Source organism: Canis lupus, chromosome 19 (assembly GCF_011100685.1).
Source record: "Canis lupus familiaris isolate Mischka breed German Shepherd chromosome 19, alternate assembly UU_Cfam_GSD_1.0, whole genome shotgun sequence".
NCBI classification, from domain to species: domain Eukaryota; kingdom Metazoa; phylum Chordata; class Mammalia; order Carnivora; family Canidae; genus Canis; species Canis lupus.
In genome coordinates this window covers 19,874,368-19,891,476 of record NC_049240.1, presented here as the reverse complement: position 1 = coordinate 19,891,476, position 17,109 = coordinate 19,874,368, and the positions used below count along the sequence as shown (strand labels likewise).

General features: G+C 36.9%; 1 protein-coding gene across 1 annotated transcript in view; it reads right to left on the bottom strand.

Annotated features, from left to right (window-relative positions):
- Positions 1–2,785: 2,785 nt before the first annotated feature.
- NDNF (neuron derived neurotrophic factor) overlaps positions 2,786–17,109 on the bottom strand; it is a 42,722-nt gene continuing 28,398 nt past the window's right edge. Inside the window, exons 3-4 of the mRNA XM_038564766.1 lie at positions 9,298–9,422; positions 2,786–7,173 (exon numbers count right to left, since the gene is read on the bottom strand). Coding sequence (XP_038420694.1) covers positions 5,780–7,173; positions 9,298–9,422 — 1,519 coding nt within the window. The 3' untranslated portion in view covers positions 2,786–5,779. The remainder of the gene's footprint in view (positions 7,174–9,297; positions 9,423–17,109) is intronic.

The window sequence follows — 17,109 nt, the reverse complement described above, 5'->3', positions numbered from 1 at the left end:
GCAAATTGCTCATATAGCAAACTAGATCTGTTGTTGTAACTATTACATGGGTAAGCCACAAGCTACTTACTTTGCCATATGGATCTGCAGATGAGCATGAAATGGGTCAGACAAACACAGAGGCCTATGCAATATATCTGCGGCTCTTGAGGGTAGCAGCAAGCTGCTTCTAAAAACTGCTGTTGTTCTGGCTTTGTGGAACTTCTCTAGACTGAACGGCAAAAGCAGCTATTACATTAATCTTATTTAATAGGTCTGACTTCATTCTATAGGAAGGGATGAGACTGAACAGGACTCGATCCCAGGTCTCCAGGATCCCAACTGTGTCTTAATGTACTTGGTTATTTGTTATAACCAATTTTTCTCAGAACCAAAACTTTGCCAGAGTTATAATTAAGGATGGACTTTTGAGTCTTTGTCAAGTATTATCTTAAAACAGCTGCCTATGTGGGCACCTGGGTGGCTCAGTCAGTTAAGTGTCTGACTCTTGGTTTTGGCTCAGGTCATGATCTCAGGATCCTGGGATCCAGCCCTGAGTTGGGCTCTGAGCTCAGGGCGGAGTCTGCTTCAGTTTCTCCCTCTCTCTCTACCCATCCCAGCTGCTTTACTCTTTCTCTCTTTCTAAAATAAATAAATAAAATCTTTAAAAAAATTGATTTAGGGCAGCTTGGGTGGCTTGGCAGTTTAGCGCCACCTTCAGCCCAGGGCGTGATCCTGGAGACCAGGGATCGAGTCCCACGTCGGGCTCCCTGCATGGGGCCTGCTTCTCCCTCTGCCTGTGTCTCTGCCTCTCTCTCTCTCTCTCTCTCTCTGTGTCTTTCATGAATAAATAAAAAAAATCTTAAAAAATTAATTTAAAAAACCGTGTATTAGTCTGTGCTGCCTTATTTACACAAGTCGGAAGGATTATATCAAGAGCTAACTATAGACAAGAAATAGATTTGCTTATTTCCAAATTATGGCAACATTAATCTTGGCAGGTATTTACACAGGAAGAAAGAAACCCAAAACATTTTGAAATTGCTGCTTAAAACTCAGTTTCTTACAATAATATTGGACTCAAAAACAAAGCACCACATTCATCACATCTCTTATTATAAGCTGATTATTTTTTTCCAGACTGTTCTGGAAAAAGTGAGAACTGTTCTGCTCCAAATTCTCTGTATTACACCTTTGTCTCAATTCCAATATTATGTCAAATTCTGAAGTCTTAGGACACATGCTCATCCTGGGAGGGTGCTTGATGTGCCCTTGGCTTGAAGTATCTAAACTTTACATTTCTGAGAAGTTTCAAGAAACTTACACTTACCTGAAAGTTCTCCCCTGTAGCATAATGGGATGATGAGTTACATTCATCCTTATTTCTGTTTTTTAATGAGTCTTTTACTAGGACTCGGTATTCCTCCCTGCACTACTTCCCTCTCCCTCTATCACTCGAGGGGCAGCTGGTGCCACCATATCTTTAGTAGTAGCTGAATAATGACAAGATGGCGATGTAACTATGCTGAAGGCCATGTACTCTTCAATCTTGGAACCAATAATTTTTTCTGTGATGGCAATCAATAGCCTTCTATTTATTTTACGCTTTGAAAACATATTTAAAAACATCTTGGAAAGAAGCATAGGGTAGATACGAAAAGCCTTTCTAAGTAACTTTGCCTCTAAATTTTGATTACTGAATTTCTCAAAGGTTCAGAAGGAGGAATGTGAATAAACAGAACTGAAAATCTTATCTAAATAACGTGATTGATCCTTCCTAGGAAATGAGAATGTCAATCAGTGCATCCAATTTTAATAGAGTGGATGGTGATCTAGGTTAAATTTTCCAGTATAATTTTGCACATAAAACAGAACCCAAAATCTTAATAAAGTTAAGCTAGAGTAGATCTCTCATTGCCCTTGTTCTCTCAGGCCCCTTCGAGATAGAAACTTAGATAAAACCGTGCTTTTCTCCTTGCTCCTTTTCATCTTCCTGCTCTCCTCTCTTCCACTTTCTACCTTCAAAGCAAAAGCAAAGGCCCAAATCCCAAACTACTGTGTATTTTTCTGGCCAGAATTCTCTGGGGAAAACGCAATGATGAGTGTGCCCTGATGCCTCCCAGGTCCTGTGATCAACTACAAACAGAGGACAGCTGAAGTCTGGCAGTGGTCACTTCTCTTGGTGCTGGTGAGAGAACCCAAAGTCAAGTTCCCAGACGATTTTATCTCTATCACACCATATCAAAGTGGGGAAGGAAGTGGCTGGAGACGCTCCAAATGACCTTGTTTTTCAAGTTAGATGCTAACTTGTTTTGTTTTACTTTTAAGCCTGCCACAGAATAGAGACAAAGAAGTAACTCTGGATGAGTCACTGTATGCTTTCTGGAGTAAAGAAATGCTTAAAATGAAGTCCTAGAGTGAACATTAAACTGGGATTATAAGAATCTGGGTTCTAGTTTTGTTGGGCCTCAATTTATCTGTAAAATGAAGTAGTAGAAATAGATGATCTCTAAGAGGGAATGGTAAAGTATTGGAAGAGATCCTGATTGGCTTCAGGTCCATCAAATCCTTGAATTGTATACAAAACGAAGTGTGTGTGTGTGTGTGTGTGTGTGTGTGTGTGTGTGTTTCATTGAATGCCTCTGGACCTCCCAATCTATTAAGAATCATTAAGCTGACTTCAAACTTTAAAGTTTATCTAAGTGATGGTTTTTATTGAAGTCATTTCATTTGGCTTTTCAAGATACCCAAATCATAATTTTTTCAAATGTACTCTGAGTAATGAAAATAAGAAATGAATATAACCTTTCCAGCACATACCCTTTAATGCATGCACATTTAAAAATTATTCTAGACACTGATTATAAAATAATTTAACCAAGAAAATCATCTGCTATATTTTTTTATAGATTCTGGATAGTTTTAGATTTAAAAAATACAGGGCTTATCCTTACAAATCATTAATGATCTTATAGCCTCAAGTTTGTGTGTGCCTGAAACCTAAAACACTTTGTGTCTTTGAAAATAACTAAACATATCTTTTTTCTTACAAGTTTGAAGTTGTCAGTCATAGGTTACACACATACTCCTAAGAAAACCTGAAACAACCTTTAAGAATAAATTGCTTTGCAATAATAAATAAGACAAAACATTGATTTCCTTTTGGAAATGACCCACAAGTGGCTTTGTCTCCCTCCAACAATTAGTGATTTATATCCTGGTAAGTATTTTGGAATCTGGGTAATTCCACTATTTATCTGTTTTGATCATGAGAACTTTATTTTTACTTCTCTAGTCTTCAGTTTCATTTGCACCTGATAAATAAAGATTGTGAACTTGCATGAAATGCCCTCAACGATTCTTCCCTCCTCAATGATACCGTGGCGCTCCTTGGGATTCTCAATGTCCTGTCTTCAAAACAGCTTTCTGGATTTTAAGGTAGACAAGGTAGTGCTTTCATAGTAGCTATTTTCTAGTTTTTTTTAAGAACAATTTTTTCTTTCTTGTCTCCAGTTCACCTGAATGCTCCTAAAAATCTAACACATTAGTAAATGAGATCTTTATTTTTAATAGGTTTTCCCCTTTCTCTAGGAGTGATAGATGTTTCACGAAGTGTATTTAATTTTCCTGTAAGTTCTAAAAGGTAAATTTCACTGGGGCCATGAAAGAATTCTCAAATTTATCCAGGCTATGTAGAAACCACCATCACAGCTGGCTGAAAGGTAAAAGCTTGGTTAAATTGACTTGGCTGGGTTCCCAGGGGTTCACAGGCATTAAGCAATATCTGAGAGTAAGTCCATTGCCTTCAGAAGCTGTAATAACTCTTTGATCCACTGTAGTTCCATTTAGCACATTGCTCTATAATAACATATTTGTGAGTTATATGAGAAAGTCGATTCTCCTTTCAAAGGCACCATGTTTATAACTTAGGATGTAACATCTCTGGGATGTTGTCAATTTTAAAGTTCTTCCAGATGATTGACTACATGGCCATTGGGCACATTTTCCCTTTTCCTTTTTAAAAACTCTTTCAGGTATCATTACTGTTTTATATAGATGTGATCAATTTTCTTTTTTTTTTTTTAGAGGTGATCAATTTTCTTTTGATATCATAACCCAAAGGAGTTGGATGATAAATTCTTAGGGGAGATATTTTATCCTAAGGTGATCAGATCATAGTGACCACCACATATATTACCTTGACCATAACGAATCTATACTCCATAGGAATGCTGCTGATGTGTGCCCGCCACATGAAAGGTGGTGCCAACAGGTAGGGGACAATATAGCAGTTAAGAGATTATATCTGTCCCCACTTGTGCTCCCCACAGGAGCACTTTATAATTTAAGAATCGTATAATTCTACAAAAGACAATGTCTTATATAATACGAAATATCTTATAGTGTCATCTTATCCAAATCTGTCACCACCCCATTTATAAACGGAAAAGGGGGACAGTGGGAGTTAACAGATTTTCCTAAAGTTATATAGCTTAGGTGATTGTAAATTCTATACTCTTCTGACCCTAATCTAATATTCTCATGACAGCTCATGTATAGAACTGTGGAGAATGAAATTATCTAAGATGCTCTTCGAGCAGTCTTTGCTAAATGGTTCTTGTTATTGTTTGCCTAAGTTACTTGGCAAAAATTCATGAAAAATCAAAGTATCAGATTGTGAATGTTATCAAACAGTAGCTTCTATCATCTCCTCATTACCAAATAAAATCCTAACTGGTGGTTGCTAGATTGCTTCAGACAGACATGAAAATGGTTATTTTGCTAATATTCAAGCAGATGGAAAATACTTGGGAAATCCCAACTTTGTACTTAAAACAGATGCTTATTTTTAAGATAAATGTAATATATTTTAGGTCGTTAAGAACAATTTGTTGAATCCTTATCGAGCTACGGTGTTTGGCTTAACCCGGTCTTTTAAAACGGGTCTGTTAGAGGTCCCTCAACTCTCAGGACACCTGGCTCCAGTGAGTGTCCGAATACAAACTGTAGTAACTGTCTCTAATGCCACAGTGACTTTAGAGAGATGTAGTATGTTATTTTCACTGTTAAGAAGAGGGTTGATGCTGGTGCCAAATTATATGAGAGCACAGTTTTGTGAACAGAAGAGAAATTGAATACACCATGGTAGCTGCTTGGGAAAATGAACCGTATATAATCTAATATCTTTAATTTTATGTACATGGATATAATGTATGTCAACTTTGTACATGAGATACATACAGTATTTAAACATTTTACTCAACAGATAAGAATTTACAATAGCAATATAACTGACTAGAGGGCCGTCCACGTAATATACTTAGATTAGATCTGTACTTTAACAGGAAAAGAATTTAATAGTTTACAATCATAGAAACACTGACATTTAAAACAAGACTTTATAAAATAATTTATATATATCCTAGCATCTATAGAGAGGAATGATTTGCATTTGTTGATGTGTGCAATGAATGGCATATTTTAAACTTTTAGGTAATAAAATAATTTAGAAGCAGTTCATGCAGTGGTCAAAGCAAGGGATGGCAGTTCCTTCAAGGTGCCCTCTATCTTTGACATCAACGGGCAGCAGACGCACAGTAGGTACCATGGGGCACACTAGAACAAGTCTCCTCAACAGTTACTCATATAAACAGCAATATACACAAGGTGATATCCTTCCTTCCCCAGTACGAGTACCGCTCACAACTTCTCTCAGCCTTGGGGGTAGTCGGTTTACCCTTAAGGTGATTCCATGTCTCTCCTGCAGGTCTATGTAATAATCTCTCTCCCCACGAGGTAACTAACAGAACTTCCTGGTTTTCACCACCTTACTCTGATACCTCACTGAGTGCCCCCCATGTCCAATGACATAAACATCCAGCAGGTAAGACTTTCCAGGCAGAAGTCCTTTAATTGTTTCCGTGGTCACTGCTCTCTGTAGGTTTTGACTGTGGAAATATTTACAGAGGACTTTTTCCGATTTCTTCCTTGTGTCTGGTCCGAGGCATTGGTTTTGCTCTCTCTTCTTCTGGTCTTCATTGTAGTTATCATCCACTTCCTTTTTGTAGATGCAGAACTTGTTCCTCTCCTGAGTGCCCAGCCAAGCCACAGTGGCCGAAGAACAGGTGCGGAGCTTGTCGAAGGCTTTGATTCTTGTGTCTTCGGGAAGAGACGGGAACGGCTGCTTACTAGGCCTTGTGGTGGCCAGTATTTTCAACATGGACGCTCCTTTCTTGTGTCCTTTCAGTCGAATGAGATACTTGGCTTTCGGCTTTCCTCTAAGCTGGAACTGTCGGATGCCTTCCACATTCTGAGACAGGAGAAGTTTCCCATCCCTTCTCACTTGGATTTGGATGGCATCCAGGCAAGAGTGAATGAAGAAAGTGACTTTTTGGTGAGAAGAGACTGGGGCAAACCGTAAAAACTTGGCCCCCTTCCTTTTGACGAACACATCTGTAACCTTCCCATCTTTCAGCTCAACTGTCTTCTGTTGGGCTTCTTCCTTGGTCCTGGCAAAAGTGCCCACGTATGCGGTGCTGGTGTTGCTGTTGCTGTTGGCCACGAAGACGTCGAAGTAGTACTGCGTGTCGGGCTTCAGATCCGAGACGGTGAAGATGTTCTTGTTTCCTATGCAGATTTTCTGAATGTCCACCTTGGGCCTCGCGTAGACATGCCGCCCCAGTTTGGGAGAAGGCTTTGCGAGGAAGCTGCGCTCTTTCCCCGGATTATCTGAAGGAAACCCAAAATGGGCAAAATCAAAGGGGCTGAAGTCCAGCCCGGGTTTTGGAGCCATCATAAAAGCGTCATCTGCACTCACTTTTGCATCCACTGCACAGAGACTTTTGAAATTGTGCTCTCTGTTGATGACCACACAGTACTGAATGGGCTGTTTCAGCAAAGAGGCCGTGGGGCTCGGTTTCCAGGCCAAAGTGACCGTGGTGCGTCCCAGGGAGGTAACATCTACTCGTGGGTCATAAGGTAATTCGGGGTAGGGTTGATCAGACTCCGGAGTTGTGGTGGCATACACTTTGAAATGTGTGTCTTTCTCTGTTGAAAGAAGCTCCAACTGATATAAACCAGACGGAGAACTAGAAGATATAAAATACTCCACATCATTGCCTTTGTAGGAGAATAATTCTGTGCCTTCCTCATTAATGATCTGTTGCCTCTGCTGCTCCAGAGGCTCTGGGTCACCTAGAAGACATGAGAGAAGCACAAGCTACACATCAGGGTATGTACCACGGCTTGCCGACCTTAAATTCTGTCTTTAACACTATCTTTTTATGTTCTCTGTTATAAAAATGATAATGTGGGGCCTGCGCTGCTCAGTTGGTTCAGGGGTGGATTCTTGATTTTTGGCTCAGGCCATGATCTTAGGGTCCTGGGACTGAGCCCTAAGTCTGGCTCCCTGCTCAGCAGAGAGTCTGCTTGGGATTCTCTTTCCCTCTCCTTCTCCCATGGCACCTTTCCCCATTTGAGCTCTCTCCATCTCTCTCTCTCAAATAAATAAATAAATAAATAAATAAATCTTAAAAAAAATGATTCCCAGGACATAGTTGGGAAATAAAAAAAAAAACAAGAGAAAAATTCATCCATTAATTCATGGTCCTGAGACAGTACTTTGTTAGTGTTTTGATTCCTTTTCTTTTTTCTTTAAAGATTTTATTTATTTATTCATGAGAGACACAGAGAGCGAGGCAGAGACACAGGCAGAGGGAGAGGCAGGCTCCCTGCAGGGAGCCCAATGCAACCCTATCCCAGGATGATGACCTGAGCCAAAGGAAGACACTCAACCACTAAACCACCCAGGCATCCCTATTTTGATTCATTTCCATTCCATCCTTCACATATTTTATGCAATTGATATTATTCTTTTTCATCTTTCTCTATAACTTAATAACATTTATTCTCATACATGTATGTTCCCAGACAACCTCCATTTTTGAATCTTGTCTTTCTTGCTTAATTCTATTATATAATAAAATAATTTTTAAAAAACAATATTTTCATAAATATATAAATAATACTGTTGGTCAATTTCTGACCATTTAAGATGATGCCTATATATATATATATTTTTTTTTTTTTCTGAATTTAAATTTAGGCTTCAGGATAGACTTCAATTACTGGAAGTTTTAGATCAAAGACTGTAAACCTTTTAGAGATTAATCCCTTCTGTCAATCTGCTTATCAAAAGGATTCAATCTGATTGCTTTTTGATGGCCGGCCATTTCACTAATTTTACCCTTGTTACTAGGACTGGATAGTTTCTCATTAAAATATAAAGCACCAGTAAGAGTACCTAATTTTCAGCATGGAGAACATATGCCTAGGAATAATAGGAGGGTTGTATTGAAAAACTAATTTTTCTACCTTTTTTATTGTTAATATTAGATATCACATAGATACCAGATAAGCGTAGAGGACCTGATGAAGGACCGAGCAGTGAGAGTGGGAATGTACCTTGTTCAGCTTAATACTGCAAGCTCGGTGAGGGATGTAGAATTTCATATTCCCAAATCATGAAATGAACAATCTCATGCAGTTATTTGTTCTCTGTCTCCCTTGATGATGTACTTCCTATATTTTCCTGGTTCCAACTCCCTCTGTCATCTCATCACTATGAGTAGAGCAGCTTGCTAGCATCCTTTGCATGGCACCAGTCACCAGCCTTCACCTTTAAGCTGTGATGCCTTTGCCCCTTAAAGGGAGCTGGTCACCTTGGGACCTCACATGGGCTTTTCTCATTTCCCGGTATCTTGGTATCTGCTTTCCACAATCTGCAACTTCTTTAAATGCCTAACATACCCCCTACTGACTTTCTAGTCATCCTCGAATTTCAATGGTGAGAAATGCCTTTTAACTCCTCTTTTTGGCATCATCCTTTATTCCCTAGAGATCTTGGCTGCATATTGGAATCACCAAGGGAGAGATTTTAACAGCCCTATGTCCTGGCCACACTGACAGGGCAATTAAATCAGAACCTCTAAGGGTGGAATCCAGGCACCAGTCGTTTTTAAAGCTCCCAGTGCTGATTCCAATGTTTGGGTGAGATTGCAAACCACGGCTAGAGAGGCTAGTCCAAACCTCCATTTCTCACTCTTTTGGGCTCCATGTCTGTCTCCCTTAACTGGTTATGTTACCAAAATCACTGTCATTTGGTGCCATCTGTCATTTCTCTCATCTCCATTGTGAAGTCTCCAGCTTTTTCACCTATGCATCTGTGCTGCTTTTTTGTACAGACAGAGGTCTGTATATTTCATAGGTCCTTTAGCTATTCATTCAGAGGTCTGGGGCCAAACTGATCACGCTGCTTACCGGAGCCTTCCCCGCTTGCCTCCTCTGGCAGCTCCTGGAGACTCAGCTTCCACTCTAAAGGTGCATCACAGGGAGTCACTGTGACTGATAATGGAGTATTGTCTTCTTCAACCACAAAAAAATACCTGGGGAGAAGTGAGCCAATTCAGACTGAGATCATTCATTTTAAGACTTGCAAGCAAGAGTCACTGGGAAAAAAAAAATCCCTGGTTTAGTTTTTAATCATTTAACAGGACTACTCTGACACCTTATGGAAAATATCACCTTCCTGCCCATGAAGTTCTCTTTCACACTTCATTTGTCTTCAAAGCACTTATCACTACCTGGCATATTACATGTTTCTTTGTTTACCTTTTTATTTTTCCATCTCCTCTAACTAGAATAGAAGGTATAAGAGCTCAGGATATTCAGTTCATTGATGAAGACTTACAGACTAAAGTAATTCTTAATAAGTATTTGGTGAATGAATTGATTAATACATTTAGACTTCAGCTTTTTGGGGAAAAGTCTTTAATTGTTTGCAGAGGCTAAAACTTCCTCAGTGTTGGGGCCCTTGCCTACTTCACTGACCTCTCATCTTCTGTGCTCTGAAACACATGGGGCTCCCCTAGTTTCCCAGAATCCACCCCATGTTGGAACCTCTGGGATTTTGTTTTATATGCCTGAAATGCCACCCCCTGCCCTTACTTATACTCAAGTGTCGCTTCTTTAGGACTGCCTTTTCTGACTCCTAATTCGGGGTCAGGTTCTCATATGCTCTCAGAGAGTCCTGTGCTTTTCACCTGGAGCACTCACTGAAATTTGTGCCTGTATATTTGTATTATTTTATTGTCATTTTCTCTATAAAGCACCACTTAGGGTTGTTTTGCCTTGTCATTGTGGTCCCAGCATTTAGAACTGATTTCTGCATGTGGTAGGTACTTGATAAATATTTTGAAATGATCAATTACTAAATTAATGAGGAGAACTCAAGAATCTTAACATCAACCTATTATTCCAGCTCCAATATACTTACACCTACAGTCTGCTTCTATCTAAAGATACAGAACCTGAATGGCACTATAAGTACTTCCCCCCCACACACACATCATTCAAATGTGGGAGTAGGGCAGTGAGAAGAGACAAATAAAGACTCTATAAAAGTAAAAACAACATGTTCATAAAATAATAAATTTAGATGTCATCTAGACAAAATAGCTAGATGACTGAAGTATTTACTGCGTAGGAAGTTATACATATCATAAGCATTTTTCAAGACAGGTGTCAGATGACTTAATTTTCAATTGAGTCTACTTTTTGGAGAATAGAATTTTGTTCATTTGGCCAGGTTGCATGAGATATATTAACAACAGACACACAACTGAATCCGTCTATATTACAAAGAAATAGGTACAACAAAATAATGTTTGGCATCATGTAAGTAAAAATGTGCTCAAAACTTCTAGGTTTTGAGTTTCACGTGGCTAGCAGAGCTACCTACTGAAGTAGAAATCCATGTGTCGGTTCATCTGCTACCTTCTGTTCTCATTTCACACAAAAAGTAGCTTATTTCCCAAAGTAACTGTGCCTTACTAACTTAAATACAGGCTATAGGCAACCAATGACAAAACAATTCTTGCGTTCCACAAGGTACTCATTATACATATAAAACAGCAAGGAGTCCCTCTAACTCAACGTTTTCATATGGAAGCACTTATGATTAGGTATAAAAGATAATCTGAACAAACTTTAACAATTTAACAAACATTTGTTGGCTACATACACAAAGCACTTGGTGAAGAAAACAGCAATCAGAGATAATAGGGCATGATCTATGTGCTCCAGATATTTACTGGCTGGTGAGGGAGACAGAAATGTAATGAATAACTAAGAAAACATGGCCCCAAATTATAAGGCCAAAGCTGAGGGATAAACACCCCATGAAACATTTAGCCTTTGAAATTTATGTGTAAACATAAGCATAATTAATGAAAAAAAAAAGCTATTCACAGCTGCTAAATTTTATCAGGAATTTCGTTAGTTGTAATATCAACAATGTCTATGAGTGCCTCCCACTGCATATTTCACTCCTAGAAATGATGTTTCTATTGTTGCTGCAACTCTCAACTCAGTGTGAATTGACATTTCATCTAAATGTAGATATCAAAGCCCTCAGTCATTATTTGTGGGGAAAAAAGCCAGGAAAGAATAAACAATTATATATAATTTTTGAAGGTCAAAATATTATGTAAGCCCAATTTGTTGATGGAGTAAAGGTAAATGAACAGTAATAGTTTTGTTTTAAAGATTTTATTTATTTATTCATGAGAGACAGAGAGAGAGAGAGAGAGAGAGACATAGGCAGAGGGAGAAGCAGGCTTCATGCAGGAAGTCTGATGTGGGACTCGATCCCAGAGTCCTGGGATTATGCCTTGAGCCAAAGGCAGACGCTCAACCACTGAGCCACCCAAGCATCCCAACAGTAATAGTTTTTTACTGAAGTTTGTTTTAATATTCTCAGAATATAATCATATTGTTAAAAAAATTATCTTTTTTTTAAAATTTAAGTAGGCTCCATGGCCAGCATGAAGCCCAATACAAGACTCAAACTCACAATCCTGAGATCAAGACCTGAGCTAATATGAAGAGTTGGAAGCTTAACTGACTGAGCCACCCAGGCACCCCAAAAGGACTATCCTTCTAAGACAATGTAAACCCTTGAGGAATCATATGTATTCATTTAATTTCACATATCTTTTAGCTTCTTTTTGTTGAGATACAACTGAAATATATTAGTTTCAAATGTACAAAAATAATGATTTGATATATGTATATCCTGTAAAATGATCATCACAGTAGTCTACTTTCCCTCTGTAACCATATAAAGTTACATAATATGCAATATAATATTATTGACTGTAGTCATTATGCTCTACATAACATCTCATTTTCTTTGGAGAGATACCCAGAAGCGGAATTCCTGGGTTATATGATAGTTCTACAGATTTTTGAGGAATCTATTACTGTTTTCTGTAGTGGCAGTACCAATTTATATTTCCACTCATAGTGCACAAGGATTCCCTTTTCTCCACATTCTTGCCAATATTTGTTATTTACTGCCTTTTACATAATAATAATTCTGACAGGTATGAGGTGGCATCTCATTATGTTTTTGATTTGGATTTCCCTGATGATTAGTGATATTGAGCATCTTTTCATATATCTGTTGGCCATACGTATGTCTTCTTTGCAAAAATGTTATTCATATCCTCTTCTTTTTTTTTATTTTTTTCATATCCTCTTCTAATCATTTAGATTAGAAGGTTAATAGACTGAATAGACTAACCTGATTAAAAAATAAATAATAGACTGAATAGACTAATTACTAGCAAGAAGATTGCTAGTCCCAACCAACAGAAGTCCAGGACCAGATGGCTTCATTGGTGAATTCTACTAAACATTCAAAGAAGGTTAGTCATTTTTAAATCAGGTGTGTTGTGTTTTTATTTATAGGTCATATGCATTCTTTATATGTTTTGGATTTTAACCCTTTATTAGGTATATAATTTACAAATATCTTCTCCCATTCATTAGGTTGCCTTTTTATTTTGTTAATGATTTCCATCATTATGCAGAAACCATTTAGTTTGATGTAGTCCCACTTATTTTTGCTTTTGTTACCCTTGCCTTTGGAGCCAATTTTTTTTTTTAAAGGAGAAAAAAAAAAACAAACCCAAAACATTGATGGGACCAATATTAAGGAGCTTACCACCTATGTTTGGTTTAGTGATCCAGTTTCATTCTTTGGCATGTGGATGTCCAATTTTCCCAATATTTGTTAAACTCCTTTTCCTATTGTATATTCTTGGCTCTTTTGCCATAAATTAATTGACCATATATTCATGGTTTATTTCTGGGTTGTCTATTCTGTTCCATGGATCTATGTATCTGTCTTTATGCAAATACCATACTATTTTGATTACTATACCTTTGTAGTACAGTTCAAAATCAGGAAACATAATACCTCCGGCTTTGTTCTTCTTTCTCGAGATTGCTTTGGTTTTCAGGGTTTTTTGTGGTTCCATACACATTTTAGGATTCTTTGTTCTATTTCTGTGAAAAATGCCATTAGAATTTTGATAGGGATTGCACCGAATCTATAGCTTGCTTTGAGTAGTATGGACATTTTGACAGTATTAATTCTTCCAATTCATGAACACAGAATATGTTTCCATTTATGTGTGTCTTCTTCAGTTTCTTTCACCAATGTCAGTTTTCAGTGCACAGGTCTTTTTCTTCCTTGGTTAACTTTATTCCTAGGTATTCCATTGTGTTTTTTTTTAAAGTTTGGAAAACTTTATTGAGAGAATTCCAACATTGAATATTCCATTCTTTTTGATGCAATTGTAAATGGAATTATTTTTATTAATTTCTCTTTCTGGTAGTTCATTATCAGTGTATAAAAACACAATAGATTTTCGTATACTGATTTTGTATCCTTCAACTTTCCTGAATTTATTAGTCACAACAATTTCTTTTGGTGGAATCTTTAGGGTATTCTATATATAAAATCATGTTGTTTGCAAAAGGTGACAGTTTTACTTCTTCCTTTCCAATATGAACACTTTTTATATCATTTTCTTCGTAATTGGTTGGGCTAGGATTCCTTGTACCACGTTAAATGTCCGTGGCAAGAGCGGGCATCCTCGTCTTATCCTTGATCTTAGAGAATAACCTCGTCTTATCCTTGATCTTAGAGAATAAGCCTTCACCATTTTTTTCACCATTGAGTGTGATGTTAGCTGTGGGCTTGTCATATATGGCCTTTATCATATTCAGGTACTTTCTCTCTGTACATGCTCTATAGAGAATTTTATCATAAATAGATGTTGAATTTTACCAAATGCTTTTTCTGCATATTTTGAGATGGTTATATGATTTTTTTATCCTTCTTTTGGTTAATGTGGTATCACACTTATTGATTTGTGATGCATCCTTGCATCCCTGGAATAAATCCTACCTGATGGTGGTGTATGATATTTTTAATATATTGCTGAATTTGGTTTGCTAATATTTGTTGAGAGGTTCTACATGTAAGTTCATTAGTGATATTGGCCTGTAATTTTCTTTTTTTGGTGTCCTCATCTGGTTTCAATATCAGGGTAGTGTTGGCCTCATAAAGTCAGTTTGGAAATATTCCATCCTATTCAATTTTTTGAAATATTTTGAGGAAGATAGGTATTAGATATTCTTTGAATGTTTAGCAGAATTCACCAATGAAGTCTTCTGGTCCTGGACTTCTGTTGGTTGGGACTAGCAATCTTCTTGCTAGTAATTAGTCTATTCAGATTTTCTATTTCCTCATGGTTCAGTCTTAGAGATTGTATGTTTCTTCAGATTTATCCACTTTTTTCTAGTTTGTCCAATTTTTTGGCATATAATTCTTCTTACTAGTCTCATAGTAGGTCCTTTGTATTTCTTTGATATCAGTTGTAACTTATTCCCTTTTGTTTCTGATTTTGAGTCCACTCTTTTTTTCTTAGTGAGTGGAGCTAAAAGTTTATCAATTTTATTTTTTCAAAGAACAACCTCTTAGCTTCATTGATCTTTCCTATTGTCTCTTTAGTCTCTATTTTATTTATTTCCACTCTGATATTTATTATTTTCTTCCTTCTTTTAACTCTGGGCTTCATTTATCCCTATTTTTCTAGCCCTTTTAGGGGTAAAATTAGATTGTTTATTTGAGATTTTTCTGATTTCTTAAGGTAGCTCTGTATCACTATTAACTTCCCTCTTAAAACTGCTTTTGCTGTAGTGCATACATTTTGGTGTGTTACATTTCCACTTTCATTTGCCTCAAAGTATCTTTTTATTTTACTTTTTCATTGACCTACTATTTGTTCAGTAAGTAGCATGTTTTTAAGTCTCCACATATATGTGATTTTTCCAGTTTTCCTTTTGTGATTGACTTCTGGTTTCATACAATTATGGTCTAAAAAGATGTTTAATATAATTTCAATCTTCTTAAATTTATCGAGACTTTTTCTTGGCCTAACATATGATTTATCCCTGAGAATGTTCCATGAGAAGAATGTATATTCTGTTGCTTATGGATGGAATGTTTTGTATATATATCTAGTAAATCTATCTGGTCTAATGTGTCATTTAAGGCCAGTGTTTCCATATTGATTTTCCATCTGGATGATCTAGCCATTAATGAATATGGAGTGCTAAGTCCCTCTACTATAATTGTATTGCTGTCAATTTCTCCCTGTAGGTCTGTTAATATTTGTTTATATATTTAGGGTGCTCCTATCTATATTGGGTATATAAATGTTTACAAATGTTAAAATTTTTTTAAAATATATTTACAAATGTTATATATTCTTGCTAGATGGACCTTTGTATCATTATGTAATGCCTATCTTTGTCTTTTATTATAGTCTTTTGTTTTAAAGTCTATTTTGTATGGTATAAGCACAATTACCCCAATTTTCTTTTGGTTTCTATCTGCATGGGACATATTTTTCCATCCCTTTGTTTTCAATCTGTGGGGGTCATTATATCTAAAATGAGGTTTCTTTAGGAGCATATAGAATGGAAAACAAAACAAAACAAAACAAACAAACAAAAAAACAATCCATTCAGCCACTCCATGTCTTTTGACCAGAGAATTTAGTCCATTTATGTTTAAAGTAATTATAAGCAGGTGTATACTTACTACCATTTTGTTCATTGTTTTCTGGCTATTTTATAGATCTCTTCTGTTCTTTCTCCTTCTCTTGCTTTCTATCCTTGTGGTTTGAGTGTTATGTTTAGATTTCATTTTCATTATCTTTTTTGTATATGCCATAGGTTTTTGCTTTATGGTCACCATGAGACTTACAAATATAAGCCTATGTATATATACCAGTCTATTTTAAGTTGGTATCAAGTTAAGTATGAACACATTCTGAAATTCTACATTTTTACTTCCCAGTCCCACATTTTATGCTTTTGATGTCACATTTACATCATTTTGTATACATATTCTAAATAATTATTGTAGTCTTAGTTATTTTTTACTACTTTTGTCTTTTAATCTTCATGCTAGCTTTAAAAGTGATTAAAGGTAGTGTTTACGGGCAGCCCAGGTGGCTCAATGCTTTAGTGCTGCCTTCAGCCCAGGGCGTGATCCTGGAGACACAGGGTCGAGTCCCATGTCAGGCTCCCTGCATGAAGCCTGCTTCTCCCTCTGCCTGTGTCTCTGCCTCTCTCTATCTCTGTGTCTCTCATGAATAAATAAATAAAATCTTTTTTTTAAAAGGTAGTGTTTACTACCTTTAATATATATTTAACCTTACCAGGGAAATTTTTACTTTCATGTTTTCTTGGTACTAGTTAGTGCTCTTTTTATTTAAAGACATTTCTTTAACATTTCTTGTAAGGATGGGTTAGTGGTGGTGAACTCCCTGGTTTTTGGTTGTCTGGAAAACTCTAGCTCTCTTCAATTTTGAAAATTGTGCTGGGTGAGTTATCTTGGTGGGAGTTTTTTGCTTTCAGCACTTTGAATATATAATATCATTCTCTACTGGCATGCAAAGTTTCTGCTGAAAAATCTGCTGATAATCTTGTGGGGGCTCCCTTATTTGTAACACGTTTTTCTTTTGGTTTTAAGATTCTCTCTTTATCTTTGAATTTTGACATTTTAATGTAATATATCTTAGTGTGGATCTCTTCAGGTTCATCTTATTTTGAACTATGGGTTTCCTGGACATGGATGCATATTTTGTCTTCCAGGTTAGGGCAGTTTTCAACTATTATATTTTCAAATAAGTTTTCTGTTCTTTACTC